Source organism: Sciurus carolinensis, chromosome 7 (assembly GCF_902686445.1).
Source record: "Sciurus carolinensis chromosome 7, mSciCar1.2, whole genome shotgun sequence".
Classification (NCBI taxonomy): domain Eukaryota; kingdom Metazoa; phylum Chordata; class Mammalia; order Rodentia; family Sciuridae; genus Sciurus; species Sciurus carolinensis.
In genome coordinates, this window is record NC_062219.1 from 127,814,828 (window position 1) to 127,839,831 (window position 25,004).

Consider the following 25,004-nt stretch of genomic DNA (forward strand, 5'->3'; position numbering starts at 1 on the left):
CTTTCCACTCTCTGGTCTCCATGGTAACCTGCTGCTTGCCCTTCTAGGACCTGTGGCGGACTCTTCTCTTTGATCCGACCCTGTAGACCCTGAAACTCACGTCCGAATCACAGCTTGGTTAGTTGGGGACACTCGCCTCGTTTGGAGTGCAGAGCAGGTTGAATATGATGTTTTTCTTCTTCATTGTACAAAGAGAGGAAAATAAATAGAAGCACTAGTTAATCAGAATTAGTGGTCGAACCGTTAGAATTAAATTTGAATTGTTTTGTCTACTCATGTATTCCAAGCCCTTAGAACAGTAGCTGTAGTGATTGTTAAATGGATGAACTGAAATGGGTCTGAAAATAAAATTGCTGCAAAGAAATTTTGACTTATATCAGCATTCGCCTCTTCTCAGTAGTTTGTATCAACTACATTTAAATGTGTTATAATTTTTAGAATTATGAAGAGTCACAAACATTATAATGTATCCTGTTCTCCAAAATGTATTTCTAATGTTATTTTTCAATAATATACCTTCATTGTGTTACAGTTCAATATAATGTTTAGCAGAAGAAATGTGAATGGAAAATATTTAATATATGTAAATAATAAAAGTAAGCTCAAAAGATATATTTCAAATTTTGAGGAAGTGCTAAATATTTTTTTTAATTGATGGTATGTTTTAAAGCAGTTTTAGCTTCAGAGAAACACTGAGCTAAAGGCACAGAGAGATTTCCCATAAACCCTTTACATGCATAGGCCAGTCCACCACTATCAACATCTCCAACCAGAATGGCACGTTTTTTACAAGTGAGGAACCTACATTGACATATCATTATCACCCAGAGTCCATGGTTAACATAAAAGTTCACTTTGGGCTTAAATATTCTGTGGGTTTAGACAAATGTATAATGATATGTAACCACTATTATAGCATCATACAGTGTTTTCAACACCCTGAAAACCTCTGTGCTCCGCTTATTCATCCCTCTGTCCCCCAACCTCTGGGGGGTTGACCATTGACCTTTTCACTGTCTCCATGTTTTGCATTTTCCAGAATGTAATATAACTGAAGTCATACAGTATGTAAACTTTTAAGATTGGCTTCTTCCCTTAGTAATAGACATTTTAAACTCTAGTAAATGCTTTTTTGATTGTTCTTTCCTATATTAGATGAGAAACTTGGCTAGGTGGCTCAGTGATAGAGTGTTTGCCCAGCACATGAAGCCTTGAGTTCAATCCCCAGCACCAAAAAACAAATAAATTAAATAAATAAACAAGCTTTGTACCATAAAATTCTGGGAGATTATCCTTTTAGAAGAGAAAACTCCAAGAAAACAATTATTTAAAAAAAAACAATATAAACAAAACTGAATCAATATCAAATCAAAGACAAAAATACTTGCTTAAGTTCTTAGTTGAATTTTTAAAAAATCAGTTTAAATAACAAGAGTATTGAAAGGAAAATGAAAAAAAAGATCTGTAGCAGTTAAAAATGAGTTAGAACTACCTTTTCATTCAAGATAAATCTTGACACCACAAAGATGATTACAAAGTACACAATATACCCAATTTTTGCCAAAAATATTGAACCCAAATCAAATCAAAGTCTTTCAAGATTAAAAAATATGTATGGAGGGAAACTGTACAGAATTTGTAAAATACAATAATTACACAATGTGATATTTGTGGTTACCCATATATGTACTAAAAATATACAAACATGCATGGGAATAATAACATCGAAATCAGAATAATAATTAATCCAGGAAAGAAGGAGGAAGGAATTGGAAAGGGGTATACAAGGAATTAAATTGTATCTGTAATATTTTATGTCTTAAACTAGGTGTTGAGTATTCCTTCTATTATTCCTTGATCTGCCTGAAATATTTGCTGTATTTCCAAAAGCTCTGAAAAATGTACGTGGTAATTTCAATGATGACAGGGAACCTATAAAATCACTTAACATCACATAAACTTTTATTTCCACACCAATAATCCTAACTTTCAAATTGGGAATAGTATTACAAACAATAATATGAAGAAGATACTTGCCTTAAATGAGTTCAGGTCTTTATGGTTAGCCTGAAGAGTCCTAAAATCAGGCAGATTGACCACAGGACCCCTGAAGGCCATTTCTGAGGAGTGGAGTAGATTCCCAAGACTAGCAAATATCCAAATTTTTAAAAAGTAAAAAAGGTGAACAGCATAATTAACAGGCTGAAAAGCTTGACATGGACTCCTGGCAAAATTCCAATATTAATTAGTTTAGGAAATCTTAACAATTGAGTTTAGCTGAGAACAAATAATGTAAATAAATTTATCTCAGACTAGATTATTAAAGTGGTTTAAAGTAAGTCCTTCTTTATAGAGGAATTCTACCTAGTAAGTGTGGGGGAAAATGTTAAAATAGAAAATCACAATTTTATAAGCCCCAATGAAATGGTTGATTCTGTCAAAGATCATCAATGGATAAAACCATCATATGAAATCTTAGCATCACAGAGTGAAGTAAATGTGGTAAAAAGTGTACATAGCACTACCTGAGAAGAATCCTTACCAAAAAAGTTAAACCCGACTTTAATTAAACCTTTAGAGTTAACATCTACTTTGCAGGAAATACAAAGCTAGAGAAACTAATTGAATGAGGATACAAATTAACAAAGCCAGCAATGGAACATTTAGGATAATTGTTCAATGAGTTTATTATATTGGGGGAAAAGAGAATGGAAGGAGTAACTACTTCAGGTCTGGATTAAAAGAGAATTAAGGATGTATGAGAAGACAGGCTGGGTTTGTGGCTCAGTGGTAAGGTGCTTGCCTAACAAATGTGAGGCACAGGGTTCAATTCTCACCACATAAAATAAATAAATAAACGGCATTATGTCCGTCTACAACTAAGAAAAATTTTTTAAAAAGAGTGTGTGGGATTGGGGTTGTGGCTCCGTGATGGAGCACTTACCTAGCATGTATGAGGCACTGGGTTCAATTCTCAGCACCACACAGGAATAAATAAATAAAAATAAAGGTCCATCAACAACTAAAAATATATACACAATTTTTTTAAATGTGTGAGATCCTAGGTGATTCCCAGCACTGCAAAATAATAATAATAATAAGCAAAAGAATTCAGCGATATAACCAAAGTAAACATGTAGAGTTTAGATCTTGAGTCAAAAAAAGACAATACATTTGGAGAAATTTAATGTGGAGTCCATATTGGATGACAACCAGGAATAATTTCCCTAAGTGGGAAAATAGTCTTGTAATTCTGTAAGAAAATGTTCATGTTGTTTAAGAGATGAAGTTGAAATAATATGTTTGGGTTTTGCTTTAAATATTTCAACAGGAAAAATGGAAGCAATACATGAAAAATTGCGGCAAAATCTCATTTAACTCTGAGTGTATTTCCAAAACATTATTTACTATGTGGGTTCCTTATGCTTTTTTCTCCACATTTGTGTAAGCTTAAAAACGTCTTAAGAGAAACTCTTGTTTTGGGAAAAAGACAATTATTTGTGTCCTTAGTTGACTTTTTTCACATAGTTGTCACAAAATTTCTGCCCGCTCCTCTCTAGAGTTCCCTCCCTGACAATAAGCCAGTGCTACCTCGACCCTCCGACCCTCCACAAACTTGAGGAAGCTTCTGAAGTCTGAACCCCGAGGACGGAATTTCTAGGAAACCGCTCAACCAGAGAGTCGAGGCGTTTCCTAGAAAATCGCCGGAAGTGATGATCCGGACGGTCTAGGAAGTGGAGCTAGTCTATGTGTTTCCCATTTCTTGCGGAGAGTGTCCCCGGTAGGATCTGTTCCTCGGTCCAGCGTGGGACGGGGTCTGCAGTCCAGGAGCTCCGGAGCTGCCACCGCAGGTCCTCTAACTAGCCAGAGGGCGAGTTGGAAGGAGCCCGGCGCAGCCACCTGCCTTTCTCAAATACACCCGCTCCTGGGGCACCTAAGGTCGCGGGCCCGGAGGGGACGGTGCTTTGCTGTCAGATGTGGAAAGAGGGTGCGTTGCGGTTTCCTCCTCCAGTCTGGACATTTTTCACCGATTTTTTTTCTCACCTTCTCTTAACTCCCAAAGTTTCCTGGCCTCTTTTTGTTCATATCTCTAGCGTCCATTCATGTATTCATTCATTTAGCCAGTTTTTAATCCAGCATTTACAAATGCAGATACTGTTTTAGAATTACAAAATTGAGCAAGACAGACAAAACTCCCTACCCTCACGGAGTCTAGGAGCCTAAGTTTTAGCAAGAGTAGTACTACAATAAATAATAGATGTGGTATATAAATAACTTATGCACCATATTGAAAAGTGATAAAGTGCGAAAAGAAAAGGAAGAGTAATGTAAAGCAAGGTAACATATCAGGGCTAGAAGAAGGTAGGTTGTAATTTTAAATAAGGTAAAGTAGATCTCCCTGGGAAGATGACATATAAGCAAACTTTTGGCGATAGCCTGAAGTGAACAGAACAGCTAATGGAAAGGCCTAAGATGGAAATGTGCCTGGAATGGAAAAGAAAGGTCACTGCGACTGAATGAGATTCAATGAAGGAGAATAGTAGAAGAGGATGTCAGAGGTAATGGTCAAGGTCACATCCTATAGACAGTTAAAAGACTTGAAGCCTTAATCTTGAGGGAGCAGGAAAAGAGGTTATACATAATGAGAGCACTCTAAGCCCCTGTGCCTCTGTTAGGACTTGGACTTTCATTTCAGTAAAATGGAGCCATTGGAGAGTCTTGAGCAGAGAGGAAATGATCAACGTAAGTTGTAAATGGATCTTTCAGACTGCTGTATCAAAAGACAAAAAGAAGCAAGGACAGAAGCAAGGAGACTGGTTATAAATCTATTGAAGTAATGGGGAGGAGGGATGATAGTAATAGTGGCTCACACAGGTGTTAGCAATGGAGATTGTATTGTTGGTATATTTCAATTTGTCTTTTTGTGCTCCCTCATCTCCACAGATGCAGCACGTCCTCAGTGATTCCTTCCCCCATCCTTTGTGATCACTTTCCTCTCACTTTGCTTTCCTTCACCAAATATGTAGGAAAACAAGATATGAGATCAAACACCTGACTTAGGTTGATGATGAGCCTGAAATCTAGATTAATGTTTAACACATCAAGCCAAATAGCAGCTGCCCGGTAAGTCAAGAAGTTTCCTTTTACTGGTACCACCATAACTTCTTGTTTGGAAACTCAATCTGACCAGCATGAAGAAGGACAGTGGTAGAAGACTATAAAAGAAGGCTGAGTAAAACATGTGGCAGGTAAGAAGAGACCATTATATATATATTATATATGATATACATAATATTATATATCATGTATTATTACATATATGTGTATATATTATATATAATATATAATATGTATTATAGATTATATATGATATGTGATGTATTATATAATATATATAATATGTATTATAGATTATATATTATGTGATATATTATAAATTTATATAATATATAAATATATAATATATTATAATATATAATAATATAACATATTATATATATGTATATATTCACAAGTAGGAGGAAAGAAAAGTGAGTCTAAGAAAGAAGGAAAGTAGTGGGAGTGTGGTGGGCCTAGACTGACCTTGTGAAGGTCTCTCCTTCTTGACATTGTTTTTCCTACTTCGCTTGCTGATTATTAAAGTTTTTCAGTTTTAGAGAGTAATTGAGTACCATTTCTGTTTTTCATAAAGTTTATTGGGAACTGAGTCCTTTATTTTCTCCCCAATTTTGGTATTTCTGGGAGGTGATTTCCACAGATAAACCTTTATGGTTTGTTACATCTTCCCATGTATTTTTCTTATAACCTCCCTGAATTCATTTTTCATCCTACAATAGGTTGTGCTGTCAGATGAGAGTCCAGGACCACCATGCCAGATACTTTGCATTCCCACCAATACTCAGCTCCTTCAGGAAAAAGGTGAGGCACTCAGATATTATGACAGGAGTCATGGCAACTAAGAATAGAGTGGGGACACAGAATGGGTCCTCCCAAGTCCAAAAATCTATTCATTATTGAGCATTTATAGAATGCTTTCTTATGTTTCTGTACTGGGTTTGGATCAGTATCTAGAATAACTATATTATTCAGTTTCTTCCCTAATCTTAAATCATATTTGTGTAAAGGCTAGGGAGGCAAAAAATAAACATTTATAAAAAGGACTGGGAATGTAGCTCAGTGATAAAGAGTGTTTGCCTAGCAAGCATGAGGCCCTGGGTTCTATCCCCAGCACCATAAAACAAAGGTAGAGATTTTTCATGAAAAATTTCTATAAAGTAATTTATCAGAGAAGTCTAATGCATCAATCATATCCTGTATATTATAACAATACATATGATAAACGGTGTACTTATTTGTACATACATAGTTACACATATAAAACTTGTAGGGGTGGATATGCTGGGAAGTGATATTGGCCAAATTATATTGATATATTGTGTGCACATATGAATATGTCAGAATAAATTCTATCATTATATACAACTATAATATACCAATAAAAAAGTGGGAAAAAAAACTTGTAGTATAATTCAGTAACTTCTAGCCAAACACAGTTTTGCCCACATGTAAAATTTGGAAATATATTAAATTTTATTTCTTTAGATATTTTTTATAACTCTGAAAATTTTAATTATAGTATAAATACCTGAGAAATAAAAGCTAGAGCAGTGGCAAAAGAAGGAGTAAATGTTTTCCCATGAAGCTTTGAGGGAAATGAAGGAAAATGAACTAATGGGAGTCTGAGCATTAGAAGTGTGCTTTGATGACATGTGAAGAGGAAAATGGATAAATCTGTATGAAAGGAGTGCATGGAGGTGATTGCTAGCACCTGGTATTCTAGAGTCAAAATTGTACCCAGAAAGCTACAAACTTTTGAATAGAATACTAGGCACACCCAAAAGTAAGCTTTTAGTATATATAACCTGCAAAAAGGAAAAGTAAAATGTATTTCTACATTGAAAGAGAAGAAACCCTAAAAGTTTACTGTATAAGAAATCAAATGATAATTAATAATAAAATATATTATAAATTTATAAGTAGAAAATAGATATTTTTAAACTTAGGTGCTTATTTTTTTTTATATTTTTGTAGTTGTAGATGGACACAATACCTTTATTTATTTTTATATGGTGCTGAGGATTGAACCCAGTGCCTCACACATGCTAGGCAAACACTCTTCCACTGAGGTACAACCCCAGCCTATTTTGCTTCATCTTTTACAATAAAATATACTCATGTCCTGAGTCTTCTAGTCTTCTTTTTCTTAAAAGATCTTTAAATTCTTCTCCCACGGTAGATGTTCAGAAACATAAAGTCTACAATTACTAAATATACTAAAAATATATTAATCTCTTCCCAGAAAATATCAGTGTACTGCTTCAACAAATAGTCTCATGTTGTTGTTTTTGCATGCAGCCTATCTACCAAGTTCATTTTTAACTAGAGAGGAGAAACTGACCTTTTAAATTCTAAAGTTAAAAAAATAAAACTTAAAGATCACTGTGAGTTGAGAAAACTAACCCAATATATATGTGGAGGAGAATTTGAGTTATATCGGGGTATGATTTTGTCAAAATTCATCCAGTGGTACACTTAAGACTTGTGTATTTCTTTACATGTAAGTTATATCTAAAAAGAAAGTAAACAAATATTTAACTCCAATTAGTAATATATATATACCAAGGTGCTTAGAGGTGAAGTATACTGATATTTTCAACTTACCTTGAAATGTATCAAAACATAGATTAATGTACAGATAGAGGAATATACATGTAATAAAAACAAATACCACAAATGTTAATCATAGAATATAAATGGTAGGTATATGGATATTTACATTTTTTCAACTTTTCAACATATTTGAAAACATTCATAATAAAATGTTGATGAAAAAATCCAGTAGAGAGCTCTAAGTTTGTTGATGTTACAAGGAAAAGAACTGCTATATAACATTATAGGCAAAGTATGTATTTGCTATGAACTCTGTACTATCCAGGTGAACTTGGAACTGAGAATAACTTGGCACTTTTATAGAAAGGCAGTAGAAAAACTGGAACCACTATGATTAAGACATAGCCTTAGCCTTGATCAAAAACTCAAGAGTAAACTAAACCAAAGCAGGTGTTCTTAGGAAATTTCTGTGGGAAGAAATCTAGTTCTAAAATAGAGTTCTGGTAAAATTCAAATAAAATTTTGGGTGCCTAACACAAAAGGTGATCCTAGATTCTTACCAACAGATGACTTTGACATTGCTGATATGTTACTAGCAGAAAGAATTCATTCAGACTTGAACTTGGGGATAAACTGTTAAGAAACATAAGTTGCCTTAAAACATTAAAGCTGCTAAAGGTCGAGATGACCTTCAAGAAATAAAGTAGACCCCATTAATTAATAATATGAAGCTGTACTTCTTGCCCAGTTCATATAGATTTTAGCTAGACTCTTGGACATTTTGATAAGCTTTTCTTTTTCATCTTAAAAATACTCTGGTTTTTCTTCAGATGGTGTAAATCTTTTATCTTTTAAAATGCTGAGTGTGCTATACCACAATCATGTAGGGAGGATGACTTAGGACCAGGGAATTAGTAAGAAAAAGACTCAGTATCAGTGAAAAACAAGGAAAATTTTTTCTTCTAATAAACTAACAAGTTAAACAACCATTTGGTTATCAAAGAAACAAACTGAGCTTATTCCTGGATATTACTGTTCAACATCTCTAATTCCCCATATTGCCCCTTCTTTCCCCACAAGTCTTTTGGAGGAAATGACCTCAATATTCAGATACAGAAAGAAAGGTATGGTACAAGCTGAGAGTCAGTAATTTAAGGCTTTTTATCTGATCTGTTTGAGAAGGGGTAGGATTATTCTAGGACAAAGACTGACCAGAGAAAATTATGTAGTAACTGAGAGAGGGAGAGAATGTACTTAGAGTTGGTTTGACTGCCATGCCAGTGCTGGCAGCCCAACACTGAAAGCTAAGACTAGAGAAATAGTGAAGACAATATCATAAGTCTTAACCCCTAGGTTAGAGCTCAGAAGCTTCTGCATCTGGTGAAGAAGAGATTAAAGCAGGTTTTGTTAACATTATGCTAAACTGACTTGCATATTTCTCTTCCCTCAGCTGTACTGGCTTCTCAATATCCTGCCTTCACTAAAGATGGAAGTCAAGGAAACCTACTAGAAACAGATGCTACACTGATAAGCCAGGCCCAAGTGAGCTGAGACCCCTTCCTAAAACTATTTCAGTATCTCCTAATTAGGGCCTTATTTTCGTTACATTCTCTGGTTATGCAAATCTCAAATGAAGGTGCTCCCTCTCATACTGAACATTTTGTTATAGAACAAACCACTTGTGGATTGTTTCCTCTTTTGTTATTTTTCAATATTAAAAACCTGTGTTACCTTTCAGCTCATTTCCAAATATCAATCAAACAATAACAGTCTTTCACTTTATAAACCTCCCTACAAATTCCTTTCTTCTGCCTCTGTTTCCTGAGGAAACTGCGGGGTTTTCTCCAGGTCAGCAGGAACCTATTGTTTCAGGCACCATTAACATTTGAAGATATAGCTGTGAACTTTACTAGCAAGGAGTGGCAGAGACTGACCTACTCTCAAAGGCTTCTCTATAAGGATGTGATGTTGGAAAATTATGGAAACATGGTATCCCTTGGTAAGAACCTTTTCTGCACTTGGCTTAGTGCTTTCTTTTTAAAAAAAAAAATGCTCATTTTGTTGATGTGTATGTGCTATCATATTGAAAGTTAGAGCCCTCTTAAAGTTTTGATTTGCCTCTTGTATAACAGGTAACTTTTTAGACATTTTTCTTATTGTTTTCTAATTCTTTAGAATGGAACTCTGGGTGAAAGGGAGATACCTAGCTTCTATTTTCCTTAGGTTCTTGCTTCTTCAGCCCTCTAGTTTTTCCACTAAATGACATATGTTCAACTCCTAGTTGTGAACTGCCTTCTAGGGGCCTAAAACTAGTAGCCTTCCTATTATTCTACAAATGGAAAATGACTTTTTCCCAGGATCTCTTCCTCTGCCCTTCTGAGTTTGACTTTTCTAAGACAGTCCTTAAACAAATCCTTGTATCCGTTTCCAGACCCCTTTTCTCTACCTAAGGCGGTATTTCTTTCCTGTCTCCTTATGCAAAGGGATCAGGGACAAGTATAAAGACAGCTCTTTGTTTTTCTACACACTTGAATTATTCTCTGCAACCAGGATTTCCATTTCCTAAACCTCCTTTGATCTCCCATCTGGAGCGAGGAGCAGAGCCATGTGTTCAGGACCTACATGACAGGAAGTTCCTGAACTGCTCCTTCCCAGGTGAGTGATGGTGAAACTTTTAGTTCCCTACCGTCTTCCACGTGACAGAACGGTTATAGAATGTGCTTAGTGGTGGTTCTTCCACCCTGAAGACCTCAGAAATGAAATCCATTTAGAACTCAAAGAAAAGAAAATGACAGCAACAAACTATTTGAGCAGTATTCTTTCATTATCTAATTGATCCCCTTCAATCTATCTAATAAGCTTTTGCAAATTAGCCCTTTTAAGAAGCTCAGAAATTTGCTTTTTCCTTTGTATATTAGTTATTCCAGGGCTCACAACAATAAATTAAAGGAGGAGTCAGTCAAGAAAGAGGGAATTAAATGTGAGAAAGTATTGTGGAATAAAACAAAGTAAACTCTGAATGATAGAATATGACCAGAGAAAAGAACTTGGAGAAATTTGTAGAGAAAGTTCAGGAGCAATAGAAAGAAGCAATATCATGATTTGAAGGATTTTATGAGTTTTTGATAAGCTACATGCCTTGAACTTTGTACAACTAACATTGGTTAAATACATCAGTGTAGCAAGTGTTTTATATATATTAACTCATGTCATTATCATGGACAGACTAGAGCCCATTTTATAGGTAAAGCTACTGAGTTAAGAGAGAATCATCCTTCCAAGTTCACATAGTTATTAGGTATCAGAACTAGAATTTAAGCCCAGACAATCTTAGTCTAGTGCTAGGGCTCTTGACTGTATGCTTTACTTCCTTTCTTTCTGGGTGACTGTGGAGTACCTTTTGAAGTATTTTCAAGTTGAAGAGTGACATAATTAGAAAGAATGGTTTGGAGGGAGTGTGAAGTATGAGGTAAGAAGATTGATTTTAGACTGTTTGGTTGCCAACAATAGAAATTTATTCAAAGTAACCTAAACAAAAGAACATAAATTTATTTTCCAGGGTGTGCCATGTAACCTATTGCAGGCCTGTCTCTCCAGCTGTTTTCTCTTCATTCTTTTTTGCCAAACTGACCTTTTTTGCCCCTCAGAGCAGATGGCAGAATATTCTCTCCCTGGTATCATATACTGTCCTGCCACTACTAGTTCTCAAATTTAAGTGCTAAAGATTTAGCTACTCTCAGAGCCTGATCTTACCTGCCCTCAGATCACAATTCCAAAGGCCAAGATGAGAGAATCTGACCTGGTTTGGGACAAAGTACTACCCAGATCTAACCCTTCCCACCCAAATGGGTAGTCACACAGCAGAAATATGGCCATCCAGAGCCAACTCTTCTGAGTTCAGCAGCTCACCTCATAATTAGAATTTGTAAAATGTTAGCTGAGTAAATATGAGGGGAAGGAGAAGGAAATGAAGATGATTTCCAGTTTTTTGGCTTGTGGGGCTAGTTGGATGGAGTTGCTACTCACTAAACTAGGAGACTAGAAGAGGAATATTTTTGTAAGGATTTTATATAAAGTTTGCCAAGTTTAAACTATATTCATACTTCTTGATGTTTCAGCCTACCTAGTAAATGATAAGCTTTCAGTTTCTTCCTTTCATGTGACAAAATGGTTATATAATGTCCTGACCTTTGACACAATGTTAGCAATTGTTAAAAAGTTATTTGCTCTTTTTTTGTGTTTATGAAAATTTTAAAATTTATTTTGTTTTTAGTTTTTTAAGTCATTTAATGTTCAAACAGATTAATATTACTTCACCTCTCCTATCTCACTTATTTTCTCTCCTCTGACAGTTTTATTTTCTCTTTTAAGTATCAACAGGCAAGATACAGCCTGGGAGTGAGAAGGCACCTCCAGAACAAGAGGATTTTGAAAACAGAGACATCTTCTGGGGGAAATGTAACAGTCTTCTAAATGTTGTTACCCAGGATCCTGAGGTTAGAGAAGTTTGTATACAGAATGTCAAACTAGAAAATCAGTGGGAAACATTCATAAGGGAGAAACTGAAAGAAGTGAGAAAAGGCCCTGAGGAAGTGACCTTCAAAAAGGGAAAGAACCAGAAGGTACTAAAAAAAATCTTCAGTTCGAACTCAAAATGTATTCCATGTAATAGAGTATTCACAAAGCAAAAACTTCATGAATATGCCACATGTGGCAAAAACTTCAACTGGCATCCAGACCTAATTCTCCATGATCAAATTCATTCTGGTAAGAAATCCCATGTCTGTAAAGAGTGTGGGAAAGCTTTCAAGACCAGAAATCAGTTTTATATACACCACATAATCCACACAGGGGAGAAACCTTTTAACTGTACCCACTGTGGGAAAACCTTCAACAGTAGATCTGCTCTTTGCCGACATAAAAAAACTCACAGTGAGGAGAAGCCTTATGAGTGCCAGCACTGTGGGAAGGCGTTCAAGACCAGGAACCGTCTTGGTGTGCATCAGGTGGTCCACACTGGGGAGAAGCCTTACAAATGTAGTGACTGTGGAAGGGCCTTCCAGTTTAAGCATTCCCTTACCACCCATGGCAGAATCCATACTGGGGAGAAACCATATGAATGTGAGGTGTGTGGGAAGGCTTTCAGGGGAAGTTCAGATCTCACCAAACACAAAAGAGTCCACACTGGGGAGCGACCTTATGAGTGCAATGAGTGTGGGAAGGCCTTCAGTCGGAGCTCAGACCTAAGCAAACACAGAAGAATCCACACTCAGGAGAAACATTTTGGGTGCCCTCGGTGTGGAAAAGTCTTTAGTATCAAGGCAGAGTTCAGTAAGCATAGAAGAATCCACAGTGAGGAGAAACCTTACAAGTGTGAGGAGTGTGGAAAAGCCTTCCATCATAACTGTAAGCGCAGGGCTCATGAACTAGAACACACAGGGAAGAAGCCCTATCCATGTGGAGATTGTGGGAAAACTTTCCAGGATAGGCACTGCCTTACCATCCATCAAAGAATCCACACTGGAGAGAAACCTTATCAATGTTTGGAGTGTGGCAAAGCTTTCAGTGGGAAGTCCAACTTGACCAATCATCAGAGAATTCACACTGGAGAGAGACCATACAAATGTGAAATTTGTGGAAAGACCTTTCATCATAATTCAGTACTGAAGCAACACAAAAGAATCCACACGGGTGAAAAGCCATACACATGCCATGAGTGTGGCACATCTTTCCGTCAGTGCTCAGCTTTAATTGGACATAAGCGAGTTCATACTGGGGAGAAACCTTATGAATGTGAGGAGTGTGGGAAAGCTTTCAGGGTGAGCTCCAATCTTACTGGACATAAGAAAAGAAAACATTTGAGTATGGACTATACATGAGCTTGATGAGAATGGGAAAGCCCTCTTTCCAGTAAATACTTCCCAGACCTTCTCAGTAATCAGTATTTTGACCACCCATGCCAGATTGTAATGACTCTGTTGTTTACACTTTCCATTTCCTTTCCAATTCTTAGACTGGTCCTTCTTGTTCTCTATTGGGTGTTCCTGATTTCCTGACTGATAATTGTGAGGACCCCACCCAGAGGCTTTGTTCTTTATCTTACTTATTCAGAGTGTGTGTGTGTGTGTGTTTATTTTTTTCAGTGAGCACAGTCACTTTTAAGGGTTTGTCAAACACTTTTTCTTTTTTGGGGGGGGTACAGGGGATTGAACCCAGGGGCACTTAACCACTGAGCCATATCCCCAGCCCTTTTTTATATTTTATTTAGAGACAGGATCTAACTGAGTTGCTTCCAGCCTGGCTAAATTGCTGAGGCTGGCTTTGAACGCGCAATCCTCCTGCCTCAGCCTCCTGAGCTGGGATTACAGGCATGCACCACCATGCCCAGCTCTGGCTGTTGACACTTCTTGATAACAATAAATAATTTGTTTGATCCATACAATGTCCCTATAAAAAGAGGAATTCAAAGCATAGAAAGATTAAGAAACTTGCTCAAAGCCAATAATCACTGGTGGCTCATTGCCTATAATCACAGCAAATTGAGAGGCTGAAGCAGGAGGATCTCAAGTTCAAAGACAGCATGGGTAATTAGGTGAGACCCTATCTAAAAGTAAAAAAGGCTAGGGATGTAGCTCAGTAGTAGGGCATTTGACTGGCATGTGCAAGGCCCTAGGTTCAACCCCAGAACCAAAAGATATGAACTTGCTATATTTACTAGTCATCTGACTAGTAAATTCTGTACAAATTATCCTCCCTTATCTAGACATTCTCATGTGCATATACCACATCTTCTGAAGCTATACCTCAGTTCAGCACAAAACACTTGAAATTGATAAGCATTTATTATTTTTAAACTTTTTCCATTTATTATTTTTAAGCTTAAAACTGGTACTTCTCTGTACTGTATATCAGGATTCCTAAGCTTCAGAGTGAAAATGGAAGTGAGGGATGGGTAGATTTAGAAATTACAGATAAGTCAGCAGTGTAGTGTTCAAGTAGCAATACATATGAAAGAGCATGAAGCCTACCCACTATAAGCTATAAATAAAACAATTTTTCTAACTTTATTTCTTAAATATTACTGTCTATTTGCATAATATATGAAATACTCTTCCAAATGTATTAGTTTTTTAAATATATTTCAAGATTCTTTGTCTCATATCCTTCCCTTTCTCTTCTAACCATTATCACCTTATCTGTCCTTTGTTGCAGACAGAATGAAATACCAACACATAATAAGGCTGTTAAAATAGAAGTTAAAAATTCATTGTGTTGGTTTTATTAACATCATTGAGAATTAAATGTAGCCTAAGTTCCCTTGCTGGTAAACAGGTGACCACTGGCAGCAGCAGAGTGCTCGGTTAGTGTGTCCTAGGCCTGGATTTCATCCTCAATACAGTATTTTAAAAGAAAAAGAAATGAGCAATGGGTTATCCAGCATTTCCCAAAATTTATCAAAGGTGTTTTACAAGTTAGTGTTTTTAAAAATAATAAATTTGGGAAGTTCTGGTTAGGTAGGGTTGTGTGTTTTGTCCTTTTGTTGTTGTTCCCTTAAAGATTTTTCAGGGCCTAAATCATATTTCTATACAATTAAAACACTAACTTAAAAAAAAGATTTCTGAAGCTCCATTCTGAATCTATAAAAACAGTGTGCACTAGGAAGCTATAAAAACTTTGCTTTCCAAAAATAATTGACCATAGAATCTTTGTTTGGGGGTGCATCTTCATGGATTATTTTGTTTTACAGAAAATGTTTTGGAAAATGGTTACACATTACTCTTGCAAGTTAAGAAACCTCTGTGTGGAACCCAAAACAGATTGCTTCTAAACTGCACCTTCACCAATCCATTTTCAACATGACCACTATTACCCCAAAATATTACTATGATCCTGATACCGACTTTTAAAACTCCTGATTAAATCTCAGTCTTGCCCTAAGAAACTCCCAATTACTAATTTGACATCTAGGAATCTTTTGATGTTTCCAGAACATTTAAAATGAATCTGGTAAAAAAAGCATTTGAGAAAATTTCAGGTATTTTACTGAGTGAAAAAATAAGTTTTTGATTTGTCTTGCAATTTTTGAAGGACTACTTTGTGAGCAATGGGTAGGTTGTGTTCTGCAATTATCCAAGGACGTAAAACTATACAATTCATGGGTAGATATTACAGAAAGACATTTCTGTACATTTAAGAAAGATCCAAAACTGGAATAGACTGCCATAAAGAACTAGTTTTGGTAGGCATACTTTTTAAAAAATTTATGTCGGAAAATAAATGGTTAGATAATAAAACCTATTAGTGTTAGCTGGGAACAGTGGCATATGCCTGTAATCCCAGCAGTTTGGGAAGCTAAGGCCAGTCTCAGCAATTTAGCAAGGCCCTAAGCAACAACAAAGCAAGCTCTTGTCTCATTATTAAAAAAAAAAAAAAAAAAAAAAAATTAAAAAGTGCTGGGGATATTGCTCAGTGGTTAAGTGACCCTGGGTTCAATCCCACAAAAAAAACCAAAAAAACAAAAAAAATCCTGTTGCTTAAAACCGTGATAGAGCTGTAGTTCTAATACTGAAGTTACCAAAATGAGTTATTAATCTAGTTTATTCTACTTAGAAAAATCACCATGTAAAACTCACCTTTTAACCTAATTACATTCTAAATGCAAAGACAGAAAAATGTTCAAGAACAATGAATGTATGAGATTTTTACTTTACCTTTGGAGAATAACCACTTCACTCAGTTTCAACTTGAATACATATTTCCGCTTTTGTTCCCTGTAAAAATTGCACTGATGCTACAGTAAAGAATTTCTCTTAGGGACTGGTGTTGTAGCTCAGTAGTAGAGCATTTGCCTAGCAAGTGTGAAGCACTGGGTTGAATCCTCTGCACCACAAAAAAATAAATAAAAGTATTGTGTTCATCTACAACTAAAAATATTTAAAAATAAGAATTTCTGGGGTTGGGGTTGTGGCTCAGTGATGGAGCACTTGCCTCCCATGTGTGAGGCACTGGATTCAATCCTCAGCACCACATGAAAATAAATAAAGGCATTCTGTCCATCTACAACTAAAAACATAATCAAAAATAAGAATTTGTTTTAAAAAATAAGAACACTTATGCACAGGAATAATAATGGAAGAGGTAAATACAAAATTTGGGAAACTGACAAGTGGGTAAGTAGTAATACTAATCAAGTCCATGAAAGCCAAATTTTATTGCAGGAGATGAGGACAAACCTATTTTGCATCATAGAAGCCTTAAAAGGGCCAAGAATGGGTGACACCATGTACCCCTGAAAGTAAGAATGAAGGGACTAAAATGAGAATCAATTTTGAACTATTTAGGAAACCAGCAGAGTCCTACGTCCCCATTCACAATCCCCCACAGAAGACTGAAGACTTATTCTCTGAAGAAGACAAAAGACATGGGCTGTGGTTCTCTAGCTGCAACTGAGGGCAGGAGTTAAATTTTGAAAAAGAAGCACTGAATGAACATGTGCATATTGAATGCCAGTATCACCAGTCTGCTTTCTGTCTTACAGAAAGTTGAGGGTCAGACCTTTGGGCAAGACTAGAACAAATTTTCTGCGAGAAATCTAACCAGGGGAATGTATCTCCTAAAGATACATAAGGAGTTTCTCAGCAGGTGACCTATGCACATAACCTGCAGTGAGGATTAACAAGTCCAAAATCATGCCATCAGAGCTTCCTATCAGTTTTATAATCTCCCTTGTTTAAGGAATAAGTTTATTGCAGGAAATTTTCAAACCCATGCAAGAAGAGAGAAAACAGAGAAATGAACTCCATGTACACATCACCCAGGCTCAAAATTTATTAACTCAGGGTTAATCAGTTTATATCTCTTCCCATGACCCCTTAAGATTATTGTGAAGCAAATACCATAAATTGCATTTTATCAAAATATTTATAAGTGATAAAGAGTCTTCTTAAAAAAATAACATCACAACTCTAATTCCAGGGGTTGGGGAGGCTGAAGTAGGAGCATCCTAAGTTTGAGGTCAACCTGGGCAACTTAGTGAGGCCTTTCATCCCCCACCCCAAAAAAAAAAAAAAAAAAAAAAAAAAAAAAAAGTTTAAAGTGGAGGCTGAGGATGTAGCTCTGGTAGAGCACCCTTGGGTTCATTTCAATACTGAAAAAAAAAAACACATTAAAAATGTAATTGAGTTCTCGGGTTGTGGCTCTGGTAGAGAGCTTGCCTAGCATGTATGAGGCACTGGGTTTGCTTCTCAGCACCACATTTAAATAAAAAATAAATAAATAAAGGCCCTTCGACAACTAAAAAAAATTTTTAATTGTAACTGAGATAGAGGGTGTAGTTCAATGGTAGAGTGCTTGTCTAGCATATTCAAGGCCCTAGAACAAAATCAAACAAAGATATAGTTGTTGTCATACATAAAATAACCTATTTTGTAAATATTATCATTCAGTGTTCGAATTTTCTCTAATGTCTACGATTTTTTTTTACATTTTTGAAAATCAATATTCAAGTAAGGTCTATAGATGTATTTAGTCAGTGTGCATCTTAAGTCTTTTAGGACATAAATTCTCCCCACCAGCTCTTCTTTTTTTCCCTTGCAGTTTATTTAATAATTAGTTATTTGTGCTATATAATATTTCCCCCAGTTTGGAATTTAATTATTACACTCCTTTGGTGGTATTTAACATGTTCTTATGCCCCTATATGTCCTATAAATTAGTGGTTATATCTAGGGGCTTTGTCAAATTCCAGTTAGTTTTGATGGGAAGCTCTGGATGGCATGATTTGAACTTGTTGATCTTCACTGCAGATTATGTGGGTGGGTCACCTGCTGAGAAACCCCTTATGTATCTTTAGGAGATACATTCCCCTGGTTAAATTTCTCACAGAAAATTTGTTCTAGTCTTGCTTAAAGCCCTGACCCTCAACTTTCTGGGAGACAAGTGAAGAAAGCAGGCTGATGGTATTGGCATTCAATATGCACATATTCATGTGAAGTAAGACTACTTCATAGCCATCAGTACAGGTCTTTAGAGCTTATCTTCTGAGCTCTTATTACATGACTATATCAGTTTTCTAAAGCTTTCTTGCTTTCTCACTTTTTGATGAAAAGCTTTTTCAAGTTCATCTAGTATATTTTTCTAGGAAAACCCTTATAAGTGATAATGATTCTTCTAAAACAAACAAACAAAAAACCACTAGCATCACACATCTAATTCCAGAGACACTCAGAAAGCTGAGGCAGGAGGATCACAAGGTCAAGATCAATCTGAGGAAGAAATACAAAATCTGAACCAGACACAGTGGTGCACGCCTGTAATCCCAGCAGCTTGGGAGGCTGAGGCAAGAGAATCCCAAGTTCAAAGCCAGGTTAAGCAACAGCAAGGCACTAAGCAACTCAGTGAGACCCTGTCCCTAAATAAAATACAAAATGGGACTGGGTTTGTGGCTCAGTGGTTGAGCGCCCCTGAGTTCAAACCCCAGTACCCAAAAAACAAAACAAAAAAAAAAACAGTGAAGGTAATTTACCACATTAAAATAAGAGGGGAAATAATATAAACATCTTATTAAAGTATTTGATTATCCATTAACAATGAAAAAACTCTAATGGTACATATACACAGTGGAATATTACTAAGCCATAAAGAAGAATGCAATTATGGCATTTGCCAGTAAATGGATGGAACTGGAGACTATCATGCTAAGTGAAATAAACCAATCCCAAAAAAACAAAGGCCAAATGTTCTGTCTAATATGTATATGCTGACTCACAATGGTGAATTAGACAGAAGGGAGTGAGGGGAATGGAGGAGAAATAGGAATGGGAAAGACAGAATGAATCAGACATAACTTTCCTAAGTACATACACGAATATACAACCAGTGTTACTCCACATCATGTACAGCCACAAAAATGGGAAGTTATACTCCATGTATGTATGATATGTCAAAATACATTGTACTATCATGTGTAACAAAAAACAAATTTTTAAAAAGAAATGGATTAAAACAGATGAATATTTAAAATATCATGAATAATTTTAATTATTTGGCACAATTGACTTTGAACCACTTTTATCTTATACTTGTGTGTTATAGTTTGGATGTGAGGTGTTCCCCAAAAGCTCATGTGAGACAATGCCAGAGGGTTCAGAGGGGGAATGATTTGGTTGTGAGAGCCTTAATCCAGTGATTTATCACCTGATGGAATTAATTGAGTGGTAATTGAAGGCAGGTAGGGTGTGGTTGGAGGAGGTTGGGCATTAGGGGCGTGCCTTTGGGGTATATATTTGTATCTGGCAAGTGGAGTCTCTCTCTCTCCTCTCTCCTCTCCTCTCCTCTCTTCTTCTCTTCTCTTCTCTTCTCTTCTCTTCTCTTCTCTTCTTTCTCTCTCTCTCTCTCTCTCTCTCTCTCTCTCTCTCTCTCTCTCTCTCTCTCCTTCCTAATCATCATTTGAGTTGGTTCCCTCTACCACACTCTTCCTCCATGATGTCCTGCCTCACCTGGAGCCAGGAATGGAGACTGCTGTCTATGAATTGAGACCTCTAAAATCATGAGCCCCCAGTAAACCTTTCCTCCTCTACAGTTGTTCTGGTTGGATCCTTTTGTCCCAGCAGCAAAAAAGCTGACTATGGGGCTGGGGAATATAGCTTGTAATATAATATAAAGCTGCTCCTCCGCCCTTTACGCTGCAGTCATTTCCCCGCCTCCCAACTTCTTGTCAGTGTGTGAACATCCTAGCTAGCTATTGGTTCATCAGTCAGCTTGCAAGTATCCTTCTCCGTTATTGATCCTGTTAACCCACGGAATTCGACTGCTTAAGGATAGCTCCCCACCATTTTCTCTCTCTCTTCTCCTCACATTCATGCTTTCTCTCTCCTACTCACTTTCTTTCTCTCTCCTCCTCGCTTTTCTCTCTCTCTCTCTCTCTCTCTCTCTCTCTCTCTCTCTCTCTCTCTCTCTCTCTCTCTTTCCTCTCATTTTCTCTCTTACCCTGCAGGGAAACACTGTTTGCTTAATAAATCCTTTTATGTGAACTCCTGTGTCCCGAGTGGTTTCTGGGTTCTTACATAGCTTAGTTGGTAAAGCACTTGCCTCATATGCACAAGGCCCTGGGACCAATCCGCAGCACCACAAAAGGATAAAAAAAAAAAAAAAAAAAAAAAAAAAAAAAGAAAGAAAGAAAGAAAAGAAAAGAAACTGACTAAAACACTATGTCTGGAAAGAATTGTTGAAATAATTCAATTTATGATGTTTAGCTCTCCTTTGGTCAGTAGACAATTTACAAGTATTTGCAAATTGGACTCATCTTAATTTAGCCTCTACACTTAGAAGAATATGGGTGTATGGGTTAACTATCTCATTCATTCAGACTGAATGCTAAATTGGAAAGTAAAAGCCAATATATTTGTTAAGTATTAGGCAGAGGTTCTAAAAGACTGAATTCTATTTCAAGAGTGATTCCAGTTAAACTGTAGTTCCATATTCCAAATATCATATTGTTCTCAGGCACTGAACTGTGCTTTTAAACTAACAAATTAGGAATTTTTTTAAAAAATGAAGAAACTGTAGGAAAAAAAAAAAGAAAAATAGAAAAATTTCTCCATTTGTTGAAGTATGTCTATAAAACATTTGTAAAAGGATGTCATATCTGTAGGAAAACATATCTATCAGGACAAAGATGTTCACTATATCTAAATTTTTTTTTAATTTTAAATTGTTATTTAAAACTTTAGTGATGTACAACCATAAAGATGGGATCCAAATTAAAATAAGTTATACTCCATGTATGTATAATATGTCAAAATACACTCTACTGTCATGTATACATAAAAAGAACAAATAAACAATTTTTAAATGTAAAACAATGAAATATAGAATCCCTTTGTAAAATTTAAAACATCAATGAAAAATTACAGAATACTGTGGAAAAAAAAAAAAAAAAACCAAAGTTTTCAGTCAGAAAAAAAAAAAAACTAAGAAAATCAAATACAAAGGACAAGAAAATAGAGTATAGTATTTTGGTAATAAAAAATAGCACTGAAGGGTTGGAGGTATAGCTCACTGGTAGAGTGCTTGCCTAGCATGCATAAGGCCCTGGGTTTGGAAACTCTTGAGTATCTACTCCACACACACCTTATTCTATGCATCTCTTCCATTTGGCTCTTCCTGAGTTGAATCCATTATAATAAACTGGTAAATAAACAAAAAGTGTGTTCCTGAGTTCCGAAGACTGTCCCAGCAAGTTATCAAACCTGAAGAGGGAGTCATGGGAATCCCAATTTACAACCAATCAGAAGTGCAAGAAGTGTCTGAAGTAGGGGACAGCCTTCCACCCGTGAGTTCTGCACTAACTCCCAAGAGTGTAGGAATTGACTTGTTGACTATCCATTTGGTGTTCATGTAGAATCAGAAAGCTGGTTGTTGATGAGTAAAAACAGTACAGACGCATTCACAGTACATACCGAAACTGAGAGACCCTGGAAAATTGTACCTCATCAGTAATCACTGGGAACCACTTGGTGACTAACCTCACATCTATTATATAATGTGCATTATCCTCTAATCTCTTCATTCTCTTAAATATGGAACTTCACTCAAAGCCTACACGTGGAAAGCTATCTCTTTTTTAAAAGTAGAGTTTGCTCCGTATTTGGACAAGACTCTAATGCTCGTGGACCCGATGAGAACCACGCAAAGCTCTAAATTCCACAAGGGCAAGGCCCTGCTGTGTTGTTTCCTTCCAGAGCCTCTCCTTTTCCTCCCTAATTCTAAATGTGGAGGAAAGGGAGAGGTAAAGGGAGAGGACACGATCAGGGAAGCCTTTCAAAATGAAAACAACTTCCAAGTCAAGCCCGGAGAATGAGGAGGCGCGAAGTACGCAGAGAGAACTCCTCGGAGCAGAGGACCCAGCGGACGCCACCGAGCAGTCTCCTGGCGCTGGTAGGTGTCAGGCAGAGTCACCAGACGCGGCTTGGCACCCGTGCTCGTCTCTTCTTCACTCCGAATAACCAGGATTGCAAACATGACATGAGCGCAGTATAGAGAGGCTAGAGGAAGGAGAGCAGCTAATTCCGAAGAGAAATTACTCCTTCAGAGGCCCGAGCAGGACGCCTTCAAGAAGAGGCAGGACGTGCCACGGAAGCATTTTAACTGTTACTTATGCTTGTAACCCACAGAACCTAAGTTACATTGGCCTCTCAGAAATGGATTTCACGAGTGGCCCCTGCATAAACATGGGGCAAAGAATGTCAATGTTTATCTATTATCGTAGAGAGGAAAAAAACTTGGCAGCGGTGGGATTCGAACCCACGCCCCCGAAGAGACTGGAGCCTTAATCCAGCGCCTTAGACCGCTCGGCCACGCTACCGCACACGTGGGCCGCCTCTTTCTAATTTTCCCATGGGTCTTTTCTCTGAGTCCCTCTCTCCTTGGGTGTTGCCTCCAATATTAGCAGAGAACCTGCCTGGCGTTCTGCCACCGACGTGTAAGACCACGCTTTGCTTCTACACAGCTGAGAGTAGTGCAGGAGGAAGCCAGCGGATCCGAGATGCCCGCCCCTTTTGTCACCAACACAAGAGAAAAGGACCGGCGGACTGAGCGGCCCCCAAGAAATGCTGTGGGTTGCATGCCCGCGACGAAAGGCGACGTCTGACGGGAGCGTGGGCTCCGCTGAGTCCGGTAGTGGGTTTGTCAGAGGGGACGCTATGAAATAAAGGGGAACACTGAGACAGAGGCAAGGGTCCGGCGCGTGATCCCCGCTTAAATACCCCAAAAGGCCTAGGGTGGTTCTTTTGGAAATGCTCAGAGGCGGATCATTTAAAAATACTTTGACAAAGTCGACCCCTGGGTTTCTCTTAATGTAGATGGTAGTGGGTGACTCTTAACCCAAAAGTTTGACTCTGTCAAGGAAGTTCTAAGATAAAAGCACATTATGCGAATTATCACAAATAAAATCGCAGTAAAGGAAGTTAAGGAGCGCTGAATTTTCTGTTTGTTTTCCCCACTCATCTCAAAGAAACTCAATGTTGATGTGTTTTTATCCAAGATTTCAATGAAACTAGGTTGTCTTTACAAATTCCTATACTCAAGAATTGCTTGTATGAAATTTATTGCATGGTGCAATAAATATACATGGTGCAATGTATATGTTTCCTGCTGGGACTGTAACAAACTACTACAAACCGTATGACTTAGAACAACAGTAACTTATTCTCGCGATTCTAGAGACCAGAAATCCAGTCGGTTCCTCTAGCTAAAATCAAGGTGTACGCAGGATCCAGCTTCCTGTGGAGACTGGAGGAGAAAATCTCATTCTTGGCTCTTCCTGCTTCTGTTGGTCACTGGCATATCTTGGCTTGTGGCCACCTGGCTCCAGTCTTTTACATTCAGCATCTAGAAATAGCCGGCTGCTTTGTGAGATACAGACCTTCTTCTTAAAAAGTCAAAAGTTGTCTAATTTAGTAATATCTCACGTTTGTAGTTACACTACTTTTAGCAATTATCAGATCTATATCCTAGGGAAACTAGGATAATGTCTAAGAAAATTCCCAAGAAAATAGAAGCAACATAGTTACACCCCTACTCTTTTTGCTACCTGAAGTCTTACCTCTGTCCTCTGTCCTATATATTCCAAGCAAGGCAGGTGCCTGTTTTCTGCTGTGTAAATATGAGCTCTCTACCTGAATTTTTCTTTGTGTCCCTACTTCAACAGCAATAGTGTCCTTGCCACTGTCATGCTGTCTATTATGTACTCTTACCAGTTTTAGATCTTTAAGGGCAAGATGATGATAACTTAAGGGAGACTGAACACTTTGTGACAACTTTAACCATCAGGAACACAGAGCAAGAGTACCCTCCAGGTGTTAATTGATTCAGTGCTTCATATTCTTCATCTTGGTCCTTCAATGGTATCAATCCAGGCCCTCATTTCCTGTCTGGTGTTGTATCTTTTGCATGATAAACTAAAAGGAGAAAAACAAGGGAAACATGTAATAATTTGAGAAAAAAAGTGACTACATGAATGAGTGGGCATCAGGAATCTATGGGTTCATTCCATTTGCCTGGATATTGGGTATTCAGGAAAAATACTGACACCTACAGATGTCTTTTTGCTGGTTTTATTTCAATCAAAAGGATTCACAGGTGCCTCAGAACTAACAGTTAATACTGATTATACAACTGCAAGTGTTCTGATTGAGAAAGAGCTGGAGTCACACACCTCAGAGAGCCAACTTAGTGTAAATCTGGAAAGGTCTACTTGGAGGAACTTACGAATGCACTGAGGAATGGGGTAGGGGTAGAGGTAAGTGGTTGGAGTGAAACAAGATTACCTAGAA

The 25,004-nt window shown here is 37.2% G+C and overlaps 1 protein-coding gene and 1 non-coding gene across 7 annotated transcripts; one reads left to right on the forward strand and one right to left on the reverse strand.

Moving 5' to 3' along the window:
- The first annotated feature begins 3,766 nt into the window (after positions 1-3,766).
- Znf311 (zinc finger protein 311) lies at positions 3,767-13,935 on the forward strand. 6 transcript variants are annotated; one of them, XM_047558447.1, is made up of 7 exons: positions 3,767-4,743; positions 4,945-5,249; positions 5,838-5,919; positions 9,122-9,213; positions 9,544-9,670; positions 10,222-10,326; positions 12,043-13,935. In XM_047558447.1, the coding sequence occupies exons 2-7, from the start codon at positions 5,241-5,243 to the stop codon at positions 13,548-13,550; spliced, it is 1,923 nt and encodes a 640-aa protein (XP_047414403.1). In that variant the 5' UTR covers positions 3,767-4,743; positions 4,945-5,240; the 3' UTR covers positions 13,551-13,935. The 6 variants fall into 6 exon arrangements, with proteins under 6 accessions (XP_047414403.1, XP_047414404.1, XP_047414405.1 ...); XM_047558448.1 differs by having other exon boundaries at positions 3,767-4,559; XM_047558449.1 differs by having other exon boundaries at positions 3,767-3,988.
- Positions 13,936-22,953: 9,018 nt separating this feature from the next.
- Positions 22,954-23,035, reverse strand: Trnal-aag (transfer RNA leucine (anticodon AAG)). Its single transcript has one exon. It is a non-coding gene; the product is annotated as a tRNA-Leu (tRNA).
- Between the last annotated feature and the right edge of the window lie 1,969 nt (positions 23,036-25,004).